Consider the following 25,231-nt stretch of genomic DNA (forward strand, 5'->3'; position numbering starts at 1 on the left):
TCTCACTGGTGAGTGACAAGAACTCTTTCTTACTATACAAAATCTCATCATCTGCTTTGTCAAATAAGAGTCTGTTTAGGCATCAGAACTCTGCCCATGGACGATATTCAGCCTAAAAACAAACAGGATGCTTTATTCTGTGTGTCCTACAAAATCAGAGACATTTGCTGGCCTTCCAGAAGTTAAAATACACACTGCCAATTGATAAAGCAAGATCTCTTTAACGGTTTAGTCTGTTATACTGCTGGAACAGCATTGCTTAAATGTAGCCACGCCTCATGCTTCCTGCTGAACTTTGTGACAAGCAGAAGCCGGAGTTCCACACCAGGCAGAGAGAATCAAAACCTGTGCAGGAGGGACCAGACGTCATCACCGTCAGAAAGAACCACAGATGATCCTCATGGCAGCCAGCTGTGAGGACCACCATGTTACAGGAGAAGGTTAGCATAGCTTCATAGGCTTATGAACTTGCAGTATAACGAAACCTGTTAGGCAGGAAACAGTGGCTATCTGGGACACTCACAACCATAAGCATTCCAGACAAATAAAGTTTTCCAGAGAGCAGAATATATAACTCTTAAAAAACAAATATTTTTAAAGAGAGAAATTTTTCTCATTTGTATTAAATACTATCTTTATTAATAAACCTCTTCTCAATGACTCAGATCACTAGGATAAACATGAATCATTATACTCCATAAACTCTAACTACATTATTCTCAACTTGTTTACTAATAGAAGCATAATTTTGTTCAGAGCAGCGGTTTTTAGACCAGCCAAAAATATGCATTTCCCCAGAAGCCTGTGCAGCTACGAGCGGCCATGTAGCACAGGCAGAGGGTTTGTGGGAGACCTTATGTTTTCCAGCTATAACCCTCTTTCCTTTTCTTGCATGCCTGGGATAGGAATGTGAACTTGGAGGAAGAGCATCAGATGCCTTGCAAACATGAGGTAGTAAGCATGAGTATGATAATTTATACAGCTAACGCATATTGGGCGGAAAAGTGGGAAAGTGTTTGGGTCCCCAATCCACTTTTGAGCCACTGTGCCAGATCTGGTCTGCCTACCTTTGGGCTTCTGAATATCTGTGAATAAACAAACCCTTATCTATGTTTAATTCATGGTTGGTTGGTGTTTGATATGTGCAGCCAAAACACATTCGTAATTGATAAACCATCCTCATAATCTGCTAACTTTAATCTTCCAAAAGATTAAACCCCAAATAGCCAAGTCTACTAAAGTGAGGGTGAAGAATCTCTGTGCAATCGTGGAGAGCTCTCAGGCATAAATGGATGCATGAACTTCATGAGATGATCTTGTCTGCTCAGAGCTTTCTCATTTCACGGGTCTGAACAGGTAAAGTCTTAATGTATAAAGGAGCACCAGGAACTCATTTCTAGTCTGGACTTTTCACACTGAGAATGCTATAACAGCCTAGAGGAGGCAGAGAAGAATCGAAATTGCCAGAGGGAGGGAGGGAGCCGTGGATGCGACTAGTGTCAGGATTGACGTCTTGTCTAGTAGACAAAACCTGATAAAGGATTTCATTGAAGGGTATAAAAGGATGACTGGTATAGATGAGGTGAACAGAAACCTATTCAAAACAGGGAAGGCAGGGAGTGCCTTACGAAATACTTCTTAAATAAATACATGATAAAAGGGCAATAAGTAATTTAAAGAACAGATAATAAAGTTAATAAAATTCACCTCTCATAGCTGGGAAGTATAAACAGATTTTTTTTTTTAAGTATGGAAAATTTATAATTAGAGGCATCAAGGTAGAATATAAGAAGCTGGGACATACTTTTGAGACTGTTTATCAGAACATACAATGAGTCTTCCCATGACTCACCCCTTCACGTCCCCACTGACCGGAAACCATCAACCTGACAATCAACTCCTCTTTCATCTACTGGTTTTTCACAAGCTACAAGTGTACATGTGAGCATCTGTATTACACAGTGCATCTGTACCCACCTTTACAAGTTTCAGAGCTATTTAACATGTAAGTTTCCACTATAACCATCTACAATTCCATCATAGGGAAATACTGTTTATGAAACCACAAGCTATATAAATGGAAGAAGAGGATCCAGAGAGGGGAAATGGATAAACAGAAACAGAGTTAACAGGCAAACCTATTTCCATGTTTGTTCTTCAAAATTTTTCAAAATAATAATAATTTCCTTATTAAATAATTAACTTAGCTATGAGGAGCCTTACAATTTCCACCGGAGCAATGCTTCGCACCAGCTGCTGGAGGAGGGTAGCTTCACAGTAAGGAAATTTTCTGATACTTTCTCTAATGATCTTTTCTTGATATATCGGAAAGCCATCAGAAGCTCGGCCTTTTAACAAGCTGAAAGATATTTTCAAAAAAGTAATTGGAGTTGAACCACGAAGCGTTTCCTCCCAGCTGAACCCATGAACCTTTAGTACTTTCTTCTTTGCTACTTAAGATTTTCATTGCCTCTTCAAATCATGACGATAGACTCAATTCAAACTGCTGTCCCACCTGCATGCTAGTCTAGGCCTTATCAGACTTAGGGACCCCCCCGGTGATGTATTTATAAAAGTGACCCCATCATAAAACACTGTTATCAGATTAGCTAGTTACTTATTACCATGTCAGTTATTTGCACAAAGAGTGAAGACTCTCATCAAGTCATGCCCTTCTGACTTGGTTCACTTTTCTCAGTAAAACTATAGGAGAATTTGATCCCTGGTGGTCACAGAACAATGGTAACACCCAGCTCTCCCAGATAGAGGAAGGGAGATAGACTGGGTGCCATTACGGATCCAGAGCACATGACACAGCACACGTATCCTTGGACTTGGGTTATCTTCCAGCTGTATGATCTTACACATGCTATCTAAACTCCAAACCTCAGATTCCTCACCTGTCACTGGGGATAACAAAAGCATTGTTGTGAAGAGTATAGAATGGAAGAATCACTCAATCTGAGTATAATATTGTCCCTTGTTTCTTGCAGACTAAATGTGATAAGAACTGCTGCAAAACGCTTAATTTTTAAATCTATAATGAGGCTTCATATAATACAATATTATCCATTTGAGTGTATTTTATACATGACAGTAAAAACAGTACCTTTTGATCAGAGTATCCAGTTTATTCTCTCCATCTTTTAAGAAGTTAATGCATTTCTGAAAGATACAGCTGATGTAATGCATTTTCATAGCCAAGACTTCATTCATGTCTCTTTGCTTCATACATTTCTCACAAATCAAATCCATCACCTTGTAGCATTTATTCAGAGCTGCTTCTTCTGCCAGCAGAGGATTCTCATTTATAAGCATCACAATCTAAAAGAAATTCCACTGAGCTTAGAAATTCCATGAGAGATCTTTCTATGTACAAATCAGGCAGTCAGTTTTGATTGATTTTAAAAGATTACCAGCTAAAGTCTTCCTTACAGTTCTATATTTACTATGTTAAGTGCAAACTGACACTGATCAAAGTTATAAAACTAACACAGAAGGAATCTCTTGAACTCTGTATATCAAAGTTATCACGTGCTCTACCATCTAGCCAAACCAGGGTGTTACTGGCCACTCAGAGTCACGGTTTTACCGCCTCTGTTAAAAGCACTCTTACTAAAAGATACACAGCATATTTGCACATCCTTTATATACAGCATCAAATTACCAAGCAATCACTACTTTTAGTTAACATTACTGAGCTTTACAATTTCATGGCTAGGAGAACTACAATTCTCATTAATTCTTATTAATGATGAGGAAATGAGATTTTTACAGAAAGAAGTCTAAAAATAAAAGGAGTATTGCTTTCCGATTAACAACATTTCTCTGTGGAAATTTCCCCAATATGCTTCTAATCATCTACAGTAATGAGAACAGGTCGAAGAGGAAAGCAAAAATAGCTTAAAAGGAGCAATATCAGAGAGTTATCAACTCTTATGCATCATGAGAGCCACACTTCCCATATATGCACAGATTAAGTTCAAATTTAGTGTAATGAGAAGTATTTTCTTTATTGGCTTTGTTATAGGGTAGATTACCTGCAGTATGTCAGCACTGGACAGCTGTAAAAATCCATGGTGACATAACAGTAAATATGTGTGTAATGTGGGCACAGTTGTACGGACAGAGCAGAAAGTCAGTATTTGCTAACCTACGTGTTACAGCTAACTATCCATCCCAGGTCATTAAGGGGACAACAGGCAGCAGGTTTCACAAATTAGATCCTTTTCTTTAGACATGAAGAAAGATAATTTAACTTAAGTAAAACCCATGCCTAGCTTCCTCCTTGGAAATTTAACATAGATTAAGTGTTCTTGTGAAATAAAATATGACTTTTACTTATTTTTGATGCTACTATATTGCTATAATCTAGTATTTCACTTAAAATATAGCACTTAGTAATACATTATTAGACTTGATGAAGTAAGTATAATCAAAATCCTTATTGGTAAACTTGCTGACAACTCCCACCCTACCATAACACATATCAAAAATTGACTTATGGCAGAGAAGAAAAGACTCATTAATTACCTGTTTATATTTCTGCTGTCAACTGCAATCATTTGAAGTTGTTTGTTCAATATTTTTATATACAGCATTTATAATCAAAGCATAAGATCTTAAACTTACAAGTGAGAATTCTTAAAAAAAATTTCAAATAGAACCTAGATTAATGATTTCTTTATTTAAGACATTAAACTTTATTTTATAATATACAGCAACATAGACAAAGAAAAATGACACGTAACCACAGGTCTACCATGAGCTTACTGAAACATTTACATAGCTGGACACAAAAGAATAATATTTGAACTAATTTCCTTCCTCTAATCTCTGCAGCCTTATAAAGTAAGACACTATAAAGGAAATCCTTATTAGTAATTATTGAGCAGGAATAAATAGAGTCCTCTAGGCATAAAAGCCATATAGATCTCCTCTCACAAAAACAGACTACCTTAGAATATGTTTATATAGTGGCATTTTGAATTATTTTCATTTTTTAGATCCCATTTTTTAAAAATTACTAAATCAACAATTCTGGGCTTAAAAATCATGTTAATAATCAAAGACAGGATCACGTGTGTACATCTGCCTCTTGACCACTTAGAGACCATACTCAACTCTGTTGTGATTTTCCTGCGAGTCTGCTTTTCTCCTTTATAACCTCTGTATTCTGGGCATCAACACAATTCCCCAAGTCCCTGATGAAAACAAACATCTTTATTGCTATAGCAGCCACTTAACCTCGATGCAAATAGAGCTGTGTTAGGTGCAGTGTAGCAAACAGCTGAATTGTGTATTGAGGAGGATTTCTGTGCTGATTTTAAGAGGTCTTTGACTTTATAGAGTGGCTATTAGTTACTTTTTTTACAATACGCCCTATGAAGACCCACACCAGCTTGAAAAAGGGTGAAGCAATGAAAATGGGCCACCATCAAAGAAACTGGGCAGCTTTTACCAGAGCTGTGGATAAAAGAAAGGCTTTCAAGTGAACAGTTCATTTATACCTATAAAAAGCAAGGTCTGGTCTGAGGGAAAGTACTATAGCCAGAGAACAGTCTCTCTTATAAGACCAAGCGCTCTAAAGATAGAATGTAGACTATCTCAGTCTATACACCTTTACAATTTATCGCCTGTATACATATGCCCTTAATCTCATTTACTCAAAACATATGCTTTTAAAGGTAATTAGAGGTACAATAATTCTTAGGATATTTAACTCTGAGAGACTAGGTTCCATGTAAACATCAAAAATTACTCTGCTGGCTCAATATTGCAATAATTGAGATTACTGTAATCTCAAGGGGTGGGAATATAGATATAAAAGACAGTGAAACAGAAAAACACACAGAACTTCTTCAAGTCAATCTAAACCAGAATATCCGGTAATGCTCAGGCTGAAGGGGGAACAACAGGGCCTTGTCAAATCACGTACCTTCTCTACCCTGAGAAGTACCGTATCCCTAGGAAAAATCCTGTCCTCCCAACCCAGCCTGCCCCGCCCCAAGAGAAAGAGTGCCCTGGAGAGGGAGTAGCTATTATTTATGAAAGTTCTCTTTCCCGCATGTGCTGGAAGAGAAAGAACCACAAACACAGCAGAGGCTAAATATTTTTTAAAGATTAAATTCTAAGTCCCATATAATCTCTTCTAGAAATACAAACATGTGATTCATGGTTGAATCTCTTCTTTGCCCACTTAGCATCACAAGTGTTGCCTCTGGCAGTTCTTTTAGGTTAAGTAAAACATTTTGAGTTTTGAAAAATAAAAGCAGAATAGACTCCACTTGTCTGTCTTATGGGAAAGGATCTGCTAGTTTGCCATCTCTCCTGAGGGCTCAGGAAATTAATTTGGGAGAAGGGCCACATGACAGGTATTCTTTTGTTGGTTGGTTTGTTTCTTGAGCTTCAAAGACTGTATGCAAAGGGATGCATCAGTAAAGTAATAATATTATGTACAATTTGCAACCTCTACCTTCAAATGAGCGTTAGTCTTCAAAAGAGTTACTTTCTAAGAACTGTCCACTTATTTTAATGATGTTCAGTATAATGCCATAGATTCTTCTTTTGTAATAGATTTCTAAGGAAATCTATTTCACTACATTATAACAATACCTCGTATTAAGGGAAAACCTCAATTTTTGACCCAACTTACCGTCTTGCCCACCAAATAGTTCTGAATTACTATTAAATCTATACATTATGAATGAAGACATACGAAAGATATTGAAATTTGAAAAACAACAGCATCACTGTAGCAAACATGGAGTTTTCTGTAATGACCCATTGAAGAAATTATACTCATTTGGATTGATTAAAAAAAAAAAACCCAGCAACAATCATTTTATGAACAAACAAAAAGGCTATATACAAAATATGAAGAAAATAGCAGTGCAAATAGTTCAGAATGGCTCTTGAAGCTTCTCAGTTAAGCCATTTGAACTTGTGGGTTGATCTAGAAAGTTTAAAAATCTGTGTGATCTGACTAAGTACTGGAAGAATATATTACTTAAAGGCATCAAATGGCTACTTGCATTAACCAATGTGTTCATGATTACACTTGAGAACATTTCCTGGAAGGATAATTATTGGAGTAGATGCTGTTGGTGTCCCACCCAGACCCTCTTCAGCAGGCCTGTGCACCAGGTCCCAGCTATGGGAGTGCTGGCTGCTATGGGCTCAGAGCTGCCTCCTTCTTTAGGGAACGGCCTTCAACCAAAGGGAGTCACCTCACTTGGCACTATCTGGGAGGCTGTCCTTTCCCTCTGGGGACAGGCCTCAGCCAACAACAGACTGATGCATATAAAAGCCTGGCTTCCTTGTCTCCCTGAGCCATTAATGGTCTAGAGCTCCCCGGGAGATGAGGCGCAAGCTGGGCTTCAGCTGCACCCACCTCTTCGTCCTGCTTTTTCCTCCTGCTCTAGTGTGGGTCCCTCACTCTCTTCCAGGTTTCAACTGAGAGCACTCCTTCACTGCCTCAACTGAACAAGAAAGCCCATCGCAAGCTTGACATCTACAAGACTCAACCCAAGAGAATCATGACCCCATACAATAAAAGCAGTTTAAACTCCGAAGCAACATTTGAATAAAAAGCAAATACAATAAACTCTACACCACCTTGACAGGATGAAGATTTGTTGTGGTGATAATTTTGTGCAGTGGGCCCGCCAACTTTGGGGGCAGTTTCGGCTCTTTATCCAATCCCTGGGGTTTAGTGTAATAATCCAGTCTCTCTCGAGGAAAGAAATTGTTGATGATAGTCACACAATCATGTTGACCTTTTAATAGAAAAATAGGAAATTTGTTGTATTATTATTCAAAATAAGACATTTTCCAATGTTTCATTAACTATGTTGCTCGGTTTCTTGTAAAGTAAATATGTATCAACATCTCTAATTTTCAGGAAAGGAGAGTAGAGGAGGAGGAGGAGAGGTAAAATGTTTTGGGGAACATTTATAAGCATGTTTTGTGAAGTCAAGAAATAATCTTTTAAAGACACAGAATCCACAATACATATGAAGATTACATGGATTACAAAAAAAGCTGTATTCAGTTTATGATTGACCCTAAATATTTTATAAAAGTTGCTTATTATTTAAATGTCTCTTCATCCACCCCTACACAGGTGATGGCCATTCTTCCCTAATCACATCTGGCTTTCTTTACACAGAATTTAAATGTATTCAATATACAATTTTTTATTATAATTATTATTCATATTATTAAACTAATCTCGCCTCCCCTTGAATTTGAGAAAAGTCTGCCTCTCTGAGAAATGAATTGGAGAGAAAGCTTTTGCTCCCATAAGCTTGGAATCCATATTACGACTTCTCATAGATCCCTGAGCCACTTCCCTAAGCCATCTCTAGAGGTAAAAATGGTTCTATGCGAGCAAAACCTTCCCTGGTGAAGACGGTGGCCGGAATGTGTATTCCTGTTGCCTCTCCCTCCCCAACTCCCTGTCCACTCCCTCTCTGGAACAAGAGAGAGGCCACTCTAGGCAAGCAGGCAGAACCTACAGGGGACATTTGTGGGCTCAGGTTCTTCCAGGATCTCCAGAAGAGAAACTTCTTCCTCCTCTCTGCCTGACGAGGGCCGAGAAACCAGCAATGGAGAGTCCTGGGGAGCAGGCCCAGACACTAAGGTTCCTGGAGAGCGGGTCCACCGTGGGCAGCCCATGTGGCCCCTGCCCACTTATGCACAGTCCTGGGGGCATCTGCTTGATCTTGCCAACAACAGGTGACCTGCAGCAGGACTGTACTGTGGGCCAGGTGGATACTGGTACTTGAGGCTGGCAGAGGGCTCTGCTTGCCTGGGAGTTTCTGGAGAATCTAAGAGTGGAGTGGCTTCCCACTTGTTTCTCAACAGAGGACAAAATATCCACTGGTTTATTAACCCTGGGCCCACCAGTATAGAGATGGTGGCACTTCCCTCCACTGCCCCATGAACTTGTCATTTACCTGACTGCCTAGGAGATACAAAGCAAAGTACCCAAGGGGATCCAGTGTCTCAGAAGACTATGTAATGCCTCCAACAGATGGCGTCTTTGGTGGGAAGTGTACTGACAACATCAACCACAACCAAACCATAACCACCATCACCAGACAAGAACGCTTAAATTAAGCAGATCAATTACAGTATGTAAAAAGACTGTCACGGACCACAGAAAGACTCAAATTTTAAAAGTTAACAGACAAACTGAAAGTGGTAATCTTGGCTACTATTGAGAACTAAAATAGTAATGCAGACGATGAAGCAGATAAAATATCTCAAAATAGAAAAATTAGGAGATAGAAATCATTGTGGAAGAGATGAGAGAGTTGAAAGACAGATCCAGGAAATGTAACAGTGAAAAATAAGAGAAATCCCAGAAATAAAAAAGAATGGATGGAGAATTAATAATTAAACAAATGGTAGAAGAACACATGCTGATGTGAAGGGAAATTTTAGTAGTGATCACAGTATCATTTTTGGTATTCAATGCTATTCTCAAAGACTGAAACATCAGTTTCTCTCTTTTTTTAAAAAATCAGAAAACTCCATTAAATATATCTTGAGAAGTCAAACAATAATAGGATATATTAAAAATCTGAGACGTTCTGTTTAGAAAGTGATCATCTCTACCTCCGTAATCTTCAAAAAGGGAGAAAACGACAGTCAATCAAGCAGATCTACTACAAATGGGATATGAACATGACAGCATCAAAATGAACACAGATAAGTGCGTGTGGGAATTTACCGCTGTATGTGAAGAAACTAGGGAAGATGAAGACAAACTGCACTGCTTCCTTAAAACACAATCTACATTCAGCCTCAATAAAAAGATAGGTGTTCCCAATGAAAAAAAAGTGTTCTAAAATAGCTCCTAAAAATGTCAAAATAAACATAGGAAGATCTGAAGATAAAGGGGTCAGAGGAAAATACGGAGCTGGCTTCTAACCATGTTGTCCCATGAGTCCCCCAACTATTATAGTCAGAAAAAGCCCCGTTGGCAGTTGGAAATACTTGTACATAAAAATATCTGCTATGTAACAATGACACTATCACAGGACTAGGGGTTTCAGATAACACCTTTGTGAGAAGGAAAAAATAATGTTACTTTACCTGTTTTTTTTTGAGGAAGATTAGCCCTGAGCTAATATCTGCCACCAATCCTCCTCTTTTTTCTGAGGAAGATTGGCCCTGAGCTAACATGCATGCCCACATTCCTCTACTTTATATGTGGGACGCCTGCCACAGCATGGCTTGCCAAGCGGTGCGTAGGTCCACACCCGGGATCCGAACTGGCAAACCCTGGGCCACTGAAGTGGAATGTGCAAACTTAACTGCTATATCACTAGGTCAGTCCCTACTTTACTCTTTTTCAAGATTAATCTTTTTCATTTTAAGTAGTGCTTAGATTATTTTGATAGTTTATTTTAACTAATCTGCTAATAATTTATGTTAGAGTGATATATTTAAAATTTATCTTTATAAATATAAATTTCTATTTAATTTCTATTTAAATTTTTACAATTGAAACTATTAAATATTTAGTTTTACTGGTTTTTAACTTATGACTTCTGAATACAAAGAAATAAAATGGTACTATTAATATGGAAAATAAATGCTGTGCGGTGCAGGGGAACCAGTGCATCCTTCTGCTCCAGTATTACGGTCACTAGACTTGAGTCTTCTAGATTGAATGGGCTGAGTTAGTCCTAGGCAGGATTAACAAGAACACACATACAACTAGACATATCTCAGTAAAAATTTTTACTTTCAAGGATGAACTGAAATTGAAATGCGCTTCCAGAATGAGAAATGAAAAGCTTACAAAGCAAGATAAATCAAATTCTCATTTGCAAAACCAGGATTTAGAAAACTGGGATTTAGTTTCAGATATGACTGAGAGAAAAGAATAGGGATACAAGAATCTTGAAACCAGCCAAGATAAGACTCCTATTTCAGAAAGAAAGATAGATTTGGTTATGATGGGTTTCAAAAAAATATACAACCTACATACCATCTCAGAAGGTCCTGTAATCCAAACCTAAATGAAAATAGAGGTCCCAAGAGGGAGCGAGGAGAAAGGAAGGGAGAGAGAGGGGAACAAACAGCCCTCGGCCGCAGGGATAGTTAATCTGAATGGGTGGAGATACCACGACCGAGAAATTATACTGTTAACCATCAGAATTACTGAAAGAGAAGTAACACGCTGCGAATGACACTCTAACCACATGTTGGTACTAAAAATACTAAACTCTCTCAGCAATGTCTGCAGCTAATGGTGGTGGGGGAGGACAAAAGGAAAGGCCTCTTGCCTGACAAGGCAACAACAAAGAATGTAGAGAAATAAGCTATAGGGATTTCATCTTGTTATAGTTGCTAAATGGACAAATCCAGTGCATTGGGGATGGGGCATAGGATATAGTTTTGTTCTTGTTTTTAGACAATAACTGAGAAATATGGCTTTAATTGGGAGTGTTATGGACAGGAAAGTAACCACTAGTAGAATGGAAAGGCATTCTTGATCTTTCACGTTAATAAAAGGAGAAAGAAAATGTATGCTAACATGACCAAGACAATTACATTAAGAAAACACACACAAGCAAAAACAACCACCAAGTAAAATAAAGAGTAAAAAATGAGGTAAAAGAGGAGGAATGCAATCAAGTTTATCAGTAATTATATTAAATGTGCATACGCTGTATATCTGATAAAAGAGAAAGATTATCATTTTGGGTTATAAAACAACACACCTATATGTTTGTAAACACGTAGGTCTAGTAGTAGTTACACTATTAAAATTAAATGATAAAGATTGAAAATAAAGGGATGGGCAAAGAGATTATTGACAACTACAAAAAACAAGAACAAGAAAGGAATCAGGAATGGCTATAACATCAGAAAAAGTAGAACTAAAAAATTAAACAGGACAAAGAGTGACATGATGCAATGATAAAACCAATACCAATATCACAATAAAAAGTGAAAAGCTACAAATATTTCTATTAAAAAATAAGAAAAGGACAGACATGCCAATTATCTCTTATTATTATTTCTTCTTACTTTGAAGCCTAAAGCTAATTCAAAAAGATAATAAAATGAAATTGAATAGGTATAAAACCCAGGAGACTCTAATAAAAATGACAAGGAAAAAGCAGAAATCAATAGCTTTTTCTTTATCACTCATTATCAACTAGAAAGGACAAAGTGGAGAGGTGGTGGAGAGAATTCTCCTTATAATGTGGGCAATAACTACAAATTACTTAGAAATAAATTTTAAAAGAAAGGTAGTTTTATTTAAACATTTTTTTTTAAAAAAGGACTGATATGAAGGAATCTAGGAAGTATTACTGAGGGACCAAAAAACAAGTTAAAAAAACAACATGTGATAGGATGGGAAGTCTTAACATCATACAGATGTCAATGCTCTGCAAATAATTATATAAGCATTTAATAAAAGTTCAACAAGAACTGAAAAGGATTTGTGGGAGTGGACTGTATTCAAAGAGGAATAAGTGAGAGGATACTTGCTTAACTCTAAAGTCAATGTGATCAAAACAATATGGCGTTAATATAGAAAGTGACAGACAGATCTGTGGAAGAGAAGACTGGCTCCAGAAATAGATACTAGCACATAAGGGAATTTAACTTACCACAAAAGTGGTATCTCAATTCAGTGGGAAAATGGTGAGAGGTTTAATAAATGGTGTTATCACAATTAACTATATATATCCAGGAGAAAATGAAGTCTACAAAAATAAATATTAGAAGTACAAAAAAAACCCAACAAAAAAACAAACTGGTCATTTAGGAGAATACTTATTTATCCTATGGTAAGAAGACCTCTTTTAGCAAGATCAGAAACATAGAAGCTATAAAAGAAAAAATATTCCTACTCAAAAATAAATATGTATGGCAAAACTTCCCATAAAGTCAAAAGAAAAACAAGACAGCATAAAATATTTGAAAGACATTTGACAGACAAAGGGTTGGCATCCATAATACACATAAAATAACTCAAAGCAATAAGAAAAAGACAACCTAAAGGAAAAATGAGTAAAAAATATAAGCAGGCATCCACAGAAGAGAAAATACAAATGACCAAAACTAAAAGCTTAATTTCATTAATAATGAGGGGGAAGTAAATTCCCAATAGACCATCTTTTTAACTATCAGACTGTCAAAATGACAGAGTGCGAACACTTAGTTCTGAGAAGATGTTAACGGGAGCGTGAATTGCTGTGCCCTTTTGGAAAGTAATCTAGACTTACGTTAAAATTAAAAATACATAGCTTTGTCTCAGCCATTTTACTTCCAGGAATATATCTTACAGATTTTAAAGCACTACCATGTAAAAATGGAAGATCAAGGATCATTATTACATTATTCGCAGCGAAGTGACTTAAAAACTGTAAAATCTATCAATAGGGAGAGCTAAATGAAATGTGGTACACCTGTATCATGGAATATTATGCAGTTGTTGAAATAACTGAATTTATTTATACCAACTGAGATGGAGGGACTTCCATGTTGTACTGGTAAATGAAGAAAACGAGTTACAAGGAATACATTTTTATGACCACATTTCAAACAGATGACAAAAATCTTGCACGTGTGTGCACACATGTATATATACTGATTGGCTTAAGGGGAACAAAATGAGGAGGATGAGTTTGTTAAAAGACTAACTGTAGAAAATATAATGTCAACTGAAAAGGTGCAATGCAATTTTCTGTCTATGAAATTAGTCTAAAAAGATTAAAATAGAATGAAAACATTACCCTTATCTTAGGATGTGATTGTGGACAACTTCTACCTTGGATTTTTATTAATATAGTAGTATCAAGAAAAAGGAAAAGAAAAGAGCATTGTACTAACGGCTGAAAGAACCGACTCTTCCACTTTCAGCCCTGTGACCTGGAGAAAGTTACTTAACCTCTAGCTGAGCTCTACTTTGTTACATCGTGGACATAAGAAAACTTGTAGAGTTAGAGAGACCATCTAATTCCCTGGCTGCTGCTTACAAAGCAGAAAACCATGGTGGTGAAAGAATTTCCTTATGATCTTGTAACTAATTAGGAGCAGACATGAATTAAAAGATGAGTCTCAAGATTCCCAGTTTAGTGTTCTTTTGTCACTGCACTGACACCTTCAAAATAAGCTTAGAGGTGAGTTGGGGGGCAACCAGAGAGCCCCTAACTGTGGGAGATAAATATTTCCCTTAAGTTTGCATAGCAAGGCCATACCTTTTTCAAATCCTCCTGAAATTGAATTAAAATAAAATAAGAATATTTGCTCTCTAAAAGCTGCCATAAAGCGACTCAGGGACTATCTAACTTAATCAACAGCAGCTGTTATTAGAAGTTTTAAGATAATTTAACAATAAAATTTAACACAATATATAGTTACTGTTCCCCATAACTGACTAATTCCCACATATCTCAGCATAAGTGTATTTCTCCCAAAACTCCCTTGGAATGGGATAGAAGATCCCTCTCCGATGTATGTCTATGGAGCACTTAAGTCATCCACTGGAGGATATTTTCACATTGTCTGTCATTGCTGTTAGCCTCTTGGTGCCATGAATGCATGAACAGCCTCTGTCTTGTTCACCACTGTAACCAAGGTACCTAGAGTGACGCTTAGGATATAGATTGTGAAAGTAAGTATCTGTTTAATTAATTATTAGTTCCCACAAGGCCATTTACTGCACTCCCAATAAATCAGATGTTTCTATCTTTGCTTTTCGATTAATGGACTCTCCTAACCGCCAAATCAATGGGGCCAAAATAGCAATGATCAAATATTCACTCCCACACTCTTCTAAACCCCCTAAGTAACAGGATTAACATACCAAGAATCACCGGGCACACACAATAAAACGTTTGTGGTTGATGACGATAATAATGAAGCAGCAGTGTATTATATGATTATTAATGGTTCTTCCTAAGGAAGAACTACATCATTGTTGTAATTATTATTAATAGCAGTAAATGATTGCATTTATTTAGTTCTACATGTAAAGCTCTTGAAGTCTATCATCTCATTTAATCCTTTCAATAACCATGTAACCATTTTACAATGAGGAAACTGAAGGTCAGAATCATTAAGTAACTTGCGATTAAGCAGCACAGTCAGAATTTCAACCCAGGACTGCTAAATCCGCAGTTCACGTTCTTAAACATTAGACTAAAATACTTCCCTTAGAGAAATAAAATATACTCACTCAAGCATTTGACTGCAACTAAAATGGCCCCACCACTCTTTGCAAGTTACAGAGTGGAAATTTAAAATAGCTTGTTCATTTTCTCCAAACTGTTGTGAGGTGTTTCACTAAGTTAGACAAAACCACAAACATTCTGCTTTTTTAAAAATAACTATGACAGTATTTGTACTCTGAGAAGCAAAGTGACATTTTTTCCACAGGGGAAATTTTGGGTATAACCTAACGTAAAACTGCCATAAAAACTTACCCACAAAGGCTGCCATCTGAGCTGCTGTCCTTCCTACGGAGTTGACAACATCTGTCTCGGCACCAGCTTCCAACATTACCCACGTGATGTCTTTATTACCTAGAGGCAAAAGGGAACATGTTTATTAGTATTAATGCATGCACAATTCAAATAGCCGGTTCTAAATAATCTGTACTCTTTTTTTCCACTTTGTTTTAGGTTTCCCTCTTGTTAATATTTTCATTTTTTCTCCAAAATATAAATCACAACTACAGTAAAGAGTAAAATGCTATAGGACCCACATAGAAATTAACCTTACTTTCTAGAAAACACATCAAGAAATACAAAAATGGTATGGAATTGAGTATCACTTTTTTTTTAACAAAACAAATGTGTTTTTCCTAATAATAATGCTTAACATAAACTCAAAACAAAAAATATCAAAAACAAAGACAGAAGAAACAAAATGAATAGAAGTCCTCCCTTAATATCTACTAACCCATCCCATCCCTCACACCTCCAGGACCCAGAATATCTATTAACAGTTAGAGGTCTATCTTTCTACACTTTTTTCCATCTAAACATCCATAGTTACTCTATTTGCATTCTTTCACTAATGAAATCATTACAGGTATTTCTCTATTATAAACTACACTCAGTGAACAGCACTTTCCATTAATTTTTGCAAGTTTGAACTATGATTTCCCTAGGAATAGTTCCTGGAAAACACTGCAGGATCAAAGACTACGCATATGTTACATGCATTTTGCCAGGCTGCCTTCCACAAGGCTGGGTTGATGTACACTACCCAAAACAGAGCAAAGAAGTCCCTATGCCAATGCTGGGCATTATCACTCCTTCTTAACCTCTGACAACATAAGTGACAAATGATCATTTATTGTTCCAATTTGCATTTCTCTGATTATTGGTGAAAGTGTTCCCATGTTTGTTAGCCAGCTGTATTTCTTTTGTTCTCTGTTCAATCTTCTGTCCAATTTTCTACTGTAGTATTTGCTGTTTTCTAATTGATAATAAGAACTCCTCATATATAATGATATGACCCTTTAGGATATGTAATGAATATTTTCCTTAATCTTTTATTTATATTTTAAGTCTATGTATGGTATATTCTACATATGGAAATGTTAAAATTTTATGTAATCAAATCAGGCAATGTTGTCCTTTTTGAATTCTACATTTTATGTCATGCTTAGAAATGCTTTCCTGTTCCAGGATTATAACAGATTACTACTTTTTTATATATACAGATTACTACTTTTAAAGTATGATAATATTATACATCTTTATTTTCTTAAAAATTATAACAATTACAGATAAATCCACTTAATTTTAGATAACATTTCCCAACTGTCTTTATTCCAAATCATAAGCAATATGAATCAGAGTAAGTTTCTAAATGAATCATCATATTCAGTATATAAATGTCAGTGAAGCAAATGGACAGCTCTATCACAGCAGTTATTTTCTCAAGAGAACAACCAAGAAGTTTTCATGTTATTTCATAACATAAAGTACAGAACATCAAAGGAACTAAGTTGAAAGAATAACAGATCTAGCTCCACAACTTTACACAAAATATGCTGTCAACACAAATAGTCAACTGATTTCAATAACTTAAGAAACATCACCAAATTAACTATGTCACATATTTCATACATTACAGCTTTTCAAAGCCAATTCCCACCATTCCTTTCCAGAAGATTTAATCTTAAAATTACTATAATAAAGGTGCATTTAATTTAAAAATATATATGCACTTATAACAAATTTGTATAGGTGACTAATATATTAGAATAAATGATAACACTTCACCAGAAAGTGCAGCAAACATGAGGGCTGTGTATCCATGTTCATGCTGATGACAATTTACGTCAGCTCCGTGTCGTAAAAGTAATTTGCACATATCAAGTTTTCCTTTATATGCGGCATGCATTAGCGGAGTCATTCCATTCTTTAATAGAAAGAAAAAAAGTATTAATTTTACTTATTTATATTTCCCCTGCCTATGAACAATTCCTGCAATTAAATTAAAACAAAAACATGAATTAATAAAATCATCTTTATAATCTGCAGAGTATTTTTATATTCACTTCCCCACTTGGATCCTCCATAAACTGCTGAGGAAAAAAGATGGTTTTGTTATTTGAGGTTGTTCTACAGATTAGCAAACAGACTCAGAGAAGACTTGCTCAACCTCATGTGACTAGTAAAATGGCTGGGGCAGGGACCAGAACCCAAATTTACCTGTGCTCTCACCTCTACTTCACGTACTTAGCTCCTGGAGGAACAAATGAACAAGAAGATACAAACACATTAAAAAAAGGAAACTAAGACAAAATCTCAAAACAGAATGTGTACAAGGGGAAAGTTGAATAAAGAATGGTATATCCATAACATGGAATATTATGAAGCTATTGACTGAATTCATCTGTATCTATTGAATTGGAGAATTTTCCATGAATTACTGTCAATGAGAAAAACAAGATGTGGGAGACATATATTACATTCATATCATTTTAAAAACAATGATCCCCAAAATCACATTTATATTTTGATCATATATCTGTTTCATTCATATATATGATTGTGTAAATATGCAGAAATGGTTAGTAGTATTTAGACCAGGCTACATTGCTTAGTCTCCCATATGTGCTGGGCATATCCAATGTAAGATCTAATCTTATATGTTGAGTATCTAATACTATTTGCTAGCTAAATGAATGAGCTGTTCCCTGTAAGTAAATTTTCTCAGTAACCCAGCATAATGTCTATAAGTGCTAGAATTTCAAAGTTGTTTTGGAATAAAAAACCCTCTAATACATATAATCTCTTACATTAGTAAATCTTACAATGCTAACATAATTTGAATTGTTCTCGACGGTTCTAGATTATTATTATCAACATAAGCTATCAATATTCTCATAGGGTTGTTGATAGGAGAATTGTAGGGAGGCTGGGACCTTTCAGGTGGTCACACAAGTGGTAATTCATTAAAAATAGTCAAAGTTTGGGGCCGGCCTGGTGGCACAGGGGTTAAGTTCGCACGTTTTCCTTCGGCGGCCCAGGATTCGCTGATTCAGATCCCGGTTGCACACATGGCACCACTTGGCAAGCCATGCTGTGGTAGGCATCCCATATATAAAGTGGAGGAAGATAGGCATGGATGTTAGCTCAGGGCCAGTCTCCCTCAGCAAAAAGGAAGATTGGTAGCAGATGTTAGCTCAGGGCTAATCTTTCTCAAAAAAAAATAAAAAATAAAAAAAAGTAGTGAAAGTTTCTTGAGAGTAGTAACGGGAAAATGATAAGGAGATTATAACTTTAGGACTCCCTTAATTAGGTGTATCTACAAGGATGGAGTATTTAAATATTAGGGGTGGCTGGGTGGGTGTGAGTAATCAAAATCTCATTGTACAGAGGCCAATGGAGTACTTTAAGGGAATGGGAATAGACTATATGGTTATTACCTTTTGAAGGAGGCAAAAATGTATTCTGAGCTTGACAAGGGTGAGAACCCCTAACGGATGATATAACCTGTATGTAAGAAGCTAGTGTATAGCCTGGGGGGGAAGGAAGGACACAGTACAGGTGGGCAGTCAATCACCCAGCAATCCCATCCTACAACTACAAGTTCTCTAGCTCTGAGAATGAATACTCCTGAGACTGCAGAACTGTCCCATAGTTTAAAAAATTAAAAAAGCAGCTTTCATCACAATGTGACAATATGCTTAAAGCAAAGCAAATGTGCAAAGCTTTCGGGTCTGATATTGCAAACTGTCCTCAGTTTCTTATGTCGGCTTGTGTTTTAACTGTCATCTGTATTCATCACTTCTGCCCATTTACCTGTTGCCTCCCTTTCCTCTCATTTTTAAAATTTTTCTCTTGCTTTTCTTTTTTCTCTTTTGCTCTTTCTTGTTGACTAGCTGTCTTCTTAGTACATATTGGTTTTTAGAGCCAACCAACGAAAGAGCTTCTTTCCAAACAGGTAATAAGTTACTCCAATCATATCGTTTGCTGTGCAATCTCTAAACCTGTTGCTTTTGTCACATTTATAATACAGTGTATATATTTCCCGCATCAAATTTCAGTGCTGGGCTGGATGGTCCTGGGTATTAGCAGCCAAACTTGTGATGTGACAAATTTACACTAAGCTTTTCAAGTAAGTGGGTATCCCAATTATTTTCCTATCTCTTAGTTCAACTTTGGGCTATAAGAATTTAGAACAATGCAAAGAAAATTACAAGTTCTGAGTGCAATGAGTACAACGCATTATCATCTTAGTTCTAGTACTACCTGTTATTTGCGGAAACATTTAAATGGACAAAGAAAAAAAGATGTATTAATAAATTTTGATATTCCATACAGATATAAAGCCACCATACTATAAATTTTCTAGTCTTTCTAATATTTTGAAAGTATTTCAGTGTAAATATCAAAAGAAGGAGTTGAATAATTCAAAACAAGGAGTTGAATAATTCAAAACAATACTGCTAATCTAGTAGAAGTAGAATATTGCCATGTTTAAAATAGTTAAATTTAAAATGTCATGTTCTACAAACAAACAGACACACAGACCCAGAGAAGAGATTGGTGGTTACCAGAGGGGTAGTGGGAAGCGGGGAGGGCGAAAGGGGTTAAGGGGCATATGTGTACAGTGACGAATGGCAACTAGACTTTTGGTGGTGAATGTGATGTAGTCTATACAGAAGTCGAAATATAATGATGTACACCTGAAATTTATATAATGTTATAAACCAATGTTACCTCAATAAAAAAAGTCATATTCTAGTTATAAATATGGAATAACTAAGTATCAGATAGAAAAATAAAATACCTAATGTCTACCTCTGTTCAAACTAGGAAGGCAGTCATAAGGTCTCATAAAATGTTATCTCAGTGTTACATGAAATCATCTCTTCTAAGAAGTATTTCATTTTCATATTTTAACATCTCTGAAACTGAGTTGTACTTTACAAATACTAGAATCTTATAAATTGCTATCAGTCTCCATCTCCCTCATTTTTTAGTGTCTCTGAAATCTGGATGAGACTTAAAGTCTATGACATCGTAATTCCATGAAATGTAAGAGTAAAAATTCTCACCTCCTTGTCATTTCCCAAAGACAACCTTGGAAGACGTCTGCTTAACTGAATTGCATGAAAAACGAGCTGCTACAATATTTTTGATACAATGACCCTAAAAATAACTAAAGTTTCTCTCCTATAATTCTTACATCAAAGAATTAATCAATATTTGTCTATTAAGTTACAATTCTATATCATTAAATACAGCATTCATTCATTCAGCAAGTATTTACTGAGTGGCTAATATATGTCAGACATAGATCTATAAACTGTAGCTAGCAATTAACAAATTCCATGCCACTATGGTCTAAGTGCCTGGCACTTAAATTTTCAGACGGGTGACAAGGCAGATGGTGATATACTTGCTATAGGGAAACAAAATGGAAGAAGGAGGAGCGGGAATGCCAGAAGAAAAGAGCAGATTATCATTTTTAAAAGGACAGTCAAGGAATGTCCCTCTGGGCAGGTGGCACTCAAACAAAGCCCTGAAGGAAGTGAGGGAGCAAAGGATGTAAATAACTAGAGGGAGAATGCTCCAGGTAAAGGGAATGCAAGTGCAAAACTCCTTGGGGGAGAGGAGTACTATGTTAAAGGAACATCAAGAAGGCCAAATCTGCCTGCAGCTCACTCACAGAATCTCCAGGAGTCTCTGGTCTTCATTCTGGTGCATCCAAGGTTTTAACGTTAAATATGAGAGTGTGTCTAATGATTTAATGTTAAGTAGGATGCCAAAGTTTGTGGAAGGTTTCTGCAAACCTTTTCTTCTATCAAGTTATAGAAGATCCATTAAATTCTCATCTCTTAACAGTTTTTACCATCAGTGGTTGTTAAATTTTATCAAATGCATTATAGTATCTGTTGAGTCAATCATATTTGTTTCTCTTTTATTCTCTAATAGTGAATTACACTGAAAGATTTTCTAAAACTGCCATCTTTTCATTCTTGGAGAAACCTTACTTGGTTATGATGTATTATTATCCTTTTGACACACTACTGAATCAACTTGCCAATATTTTATATAGTGTTTTTGCATCTGTTTTTACAAAGTGACTTGAGCCCTAATTTTCTTGGGCTTCGTACTGTTTTGGCATCAATGTTATGCTAAGCTTATCAAATGAGCTGAGTATATTTCTGTCTTTTTGTGAACTACTGGTACAATTTGTGTAAAATGAGAATTAACTCGTCTTTGAAGGTTTTGTAAAGCTTATGCAAGTTTACAGCTGTAGAAAGTAGTTGGTGTTTAAATACATTTACAGAATTCTTCCTTAATTATTCCTTCTATATGAGACGAATATGTTCATTTTTATTTTTCTACAAAGTTACTACTTTCATATGGGTTTTCAGATATATTGGCTTAAACAAAAAAGCTATGACAATTTCCTTTATAATTAACTCTCTTACTTTCTTGGTGTTTATACGTATTACTTTCTTGCTCATACTTTCCAAATTGTATCTATTTTCTTGGTCTTTAGTTGGCAACTTTGGTTTTTCTTTTTTAAGAGCTTTATTCAAATATAATTCACATACCATACAATTCATTCATTTAAAGTGTACAGTATAATAGTTTTTAGTATATTTGCAGAGTTGTGCAATCACCATCGCAATCAATTTTAGAATATTTTTGTCACCCCCCAAAAGAAACCCCATACCAATTAATAGTCATTCCCATTTTCCTCCTTCACCCACTTACCCAGCCCCTATTCAGGCAACCACTAATCTATTTGCTGTCTCTACGGATTTACCTATTTTGGACATCTCCTATAAATGAAATCCCACAATATTTAGTCCTTTGTGACTAGCTTCTTTCACTTGGCATAACATTTTCAAGGTCCATCCATGTTGTAGCATGTATCAGTACTTCTTTCCTTTCGGTGGATATGAAGTAATATTCCTTTGTGTGGATTTATTATGTTTTGTTTATCCACTCATTAGTTGCTGGACATTTGGATGTTTCCACCTTTGGCTATTATAAGTAATGAGGCTATAAACATTCATGTGCAACTTCTGTGTTGCCATACGTTTTACTTTTCTCAGGTATATGCCCAGGATTGCTCAGTCACATGCTAACTCTATGTTTAATCATTTGAGGAACTGCCAACCTGTGTTCCAGAGCAGCTGCACCCTTACCTTCCCATCAGCAATCTATGAGGGTTCAAATTTCTCCACATGCTCATCAATACTTGTTATTATCCATCTTTGTTGCTATAGCCATCCTGGTGGGTGTGAAGTATCTGACTGTGGTTTTGATTTGCATTTCCTTGGCAGCTAGTGTTGAGCATTTTTTCATGTGTGTATCACTCATTTGCATATCTTCTTTGGAACAATGTCTATTTGGATCCTTTGCCCATTTTTTAATATAGGGTTATTTGTCTTTTTTATTACTGAATTGTAGGAGCTCTAGTTACAAGTTCTAGTTACAACTGCCATATCAGATATGATCTGTAAAATCATTCTGTGGATTATCTTTTCACTTTCTTGATGGTGTGCTTTGAAGCACAAGTTTTTAACTTTTATTTTTTCTTGTTGCTTGTGCTTGACGGCTTTTTAAAATTCTTATTTCTATTTTATTTTTCTTAATTTATTTCTTCTATTTTGTAAGTATACCTTACTCTTTTTTTCTAATTTCATGAGTTGAAAGCTTAGAACACCACAAAGATTGCAAGTACATAATAAATGCTACAAAATTTCCTCTGAATTATCACTTTGGCCACACAACACAGCTTTTGATAAATGCCATGTTTTCAGTTCTAAATAGTAAGCAATTTCTACTGCTATTTCTTCTTTTACCCAAGAATCATGTAGAATTAAAAAAAAATTTTAGTTTACACATTTTATTATTTGTCATATTTTTGTTTATTTTCGATGTATTATACTGCATTTGGTGAACTTGTCTGAAATTAGCTAAAATTTCCTCTATAAAACAGTATAATACAGAGACTCGTTCTTATCAATGTTCCATATAAAAAGATGTACTATTTTTTTCTGTTCCACATACAGTGCACAGAGACTGTTAATTAGGTTATCCGAATTTTTTGTCCCCTGAATTACTTTTTTCTACTTAACCTGTTGGTTTCTAAAGGGTGCTATTATGGTCTTATAAATTTCTCCTTTGAATTTTATCTTTTTTAATGAACCTCCATGCTTATAGGCTTATAATGAAGAGTAAAGCCTGGTATGCTTTTGGTGGATTATTAATTTAATCTATAAAAAATAGCCTTTATCTATTAATTTCTTTTTTTTTTGCTTTAATCTTTATTTTGTCTGATATTAATTTTGCTATCCATGTCGGGTAAGGGGTTAACAAAATCTTTTCCCCTTCTGCATGAGAAATTGAAGTTCAGTTAACTTTCTAGCACTAGAACTGTGCTTGTATAATAAGTAGCCACTAGTCCTATATAGCTAATGGCTGCCATATTGGACAGCTCAGAATAGACACTGCCATCATCTTAGAAAGTTATTTTGGACAGCAATTGTTCTAGAAAGTTGAGTTTAGGTTGAGTCAACTTTCCCTAGAAGTAGAACTGCTGGATCGAAGGTATGCACATTTAAAAATGACACATATTCTAAAATTTTCTTCAGAATGTGATGCCAATATACACCTAATCAATTAGCATATAAAAGTCCAACATTTCCTACACTTCCAAGAAATGATAGGACTTTCAGTTTTAATTGTCATTTATTTGATTACTAATAAGATTAAACATGTTTTTACATGTTTATTTGTCTTTTGCAACCCATCTGCTTACATTTGATTTAGAGATTAGTATAACTTGAGAACAAATGCTAGAAAACAACGCTTCTTATTAGATTTTATATATTATCCATTCTCATAGGAAGTAAAACACTTTATTAAACTTTTTTCATTTTACCTCATCCAAACAGTTGACACGAACATTCTTGCTGGCTAACAGCGTTCCAGCTTCTTGGACAGTACCTTAAAAAAAAAGAAAGAAAATTCAAAGTAAAGTTATTTATCATTAGAATAGAAAAAAACCTAACATCAAGGAAACAAACTATAAAGTGCTATCTGTAAAACTAGACTAGTCAGCTTAGGCTGTTAAGATATAAAGCATCAGTTAAATACTACTTATTCCATGAAGTAATTATCCAGAAAATAGATTCATAGAAACAAAAATAGCTCCATCTTGTTTTTACTTCCACTGACCTTAGAGTACATTAAGTTGGCCACATTTTCCTTTTGGCAGTAATACAATAACCACAAAGCATGAGACTCTTAATAATGAAACAAATCTTAAAGGGCACCTAGTGCAACCCACCATCTAAAGCTTAAGTTCCAGTCAATGTAATAATTGGAGCTCAAAATACAGTCAGTATTTACGTACTTTGTCACTGCTAGGCCCTGTGAATTGATGGCATGCTTATAATAGAAGTCTGGGTTTGGAAATGCTCAAGTAAACACATCTTTAAAGCTTGGTAAGTGCCTATGGTCAGTGTTCAGACTCTCAGACTGAAAGTCATCTAATGTAAACCTCAAGGTCAGTCTCCATAAATTTGGAAATAAGCTGTAATTGGGCCACAACTCTCAGGTTTCTCCAGTCTTCTGTAAGGCCTACTGACAAAAGCAAGCAGTTGTAGGAGAGAATGTTGCTATTATCATCATTAATAAGAGCCAATCACATGTTCTGCTGAAAATTTCTGGTTTGACTAGGAAGAGAACAATGAAATTGA

General features: G+C 35.7%; 1 protein-coding gene across 1 annotated transcript in view; it reads right to left on the minus strand.

Moving 5' to 3' along the window:
* Window positions 1-25,231, minus strand: part of ANKMY2 (ankyrin repeat and MYND domain containing 2) — a 39,553-nt gene that overhangs the window by 7,088 nt on the left and 7,234 nt on the right. Inside the window, exons 2-7 of the mRNA XM_008520178.2 lie at window positions 24,412-24,476; window positions 17,274-17,412; window positions 15,462-15,560; window positions 7,618-7,778; window positions 3,110-3,324; window positions 2,224-2,359 (exon numbers count right to left, since the gene is read on the minus strand). Of these exons, the coding sequence (XP_008518400.1) occupies window positions 2,224-2,359; window positions 3,110-3,324; window positions 7,618-7,778; window positions 15,462-15,560; window positions 17,274-17,412; window positions 24,412-24,476 (815 nt within the window). The remainder of the gene's footprint in view (window positions 1-2,223; window positions 2,360-3,109; window positions 3,325-7,617; window positions 7,779-15,461; window positions 15,561-17,273; window positions 17,413-24,411; window positions 24,477-25,231) is intronic.

The sequence above is a fragment of the Equus przewalskii genome, chromosome 4 (assembly GCF_037783145.1).
Source record: "Equus przewalskii isolate Varuska chromosome 4, EquPr2, whole genome shotgun sequence".
NCBI lineage: Eukaryota > Metazoa > Chordata > Mammalia > Perissodactyla > Equidae > Equus > Equus przewalskii.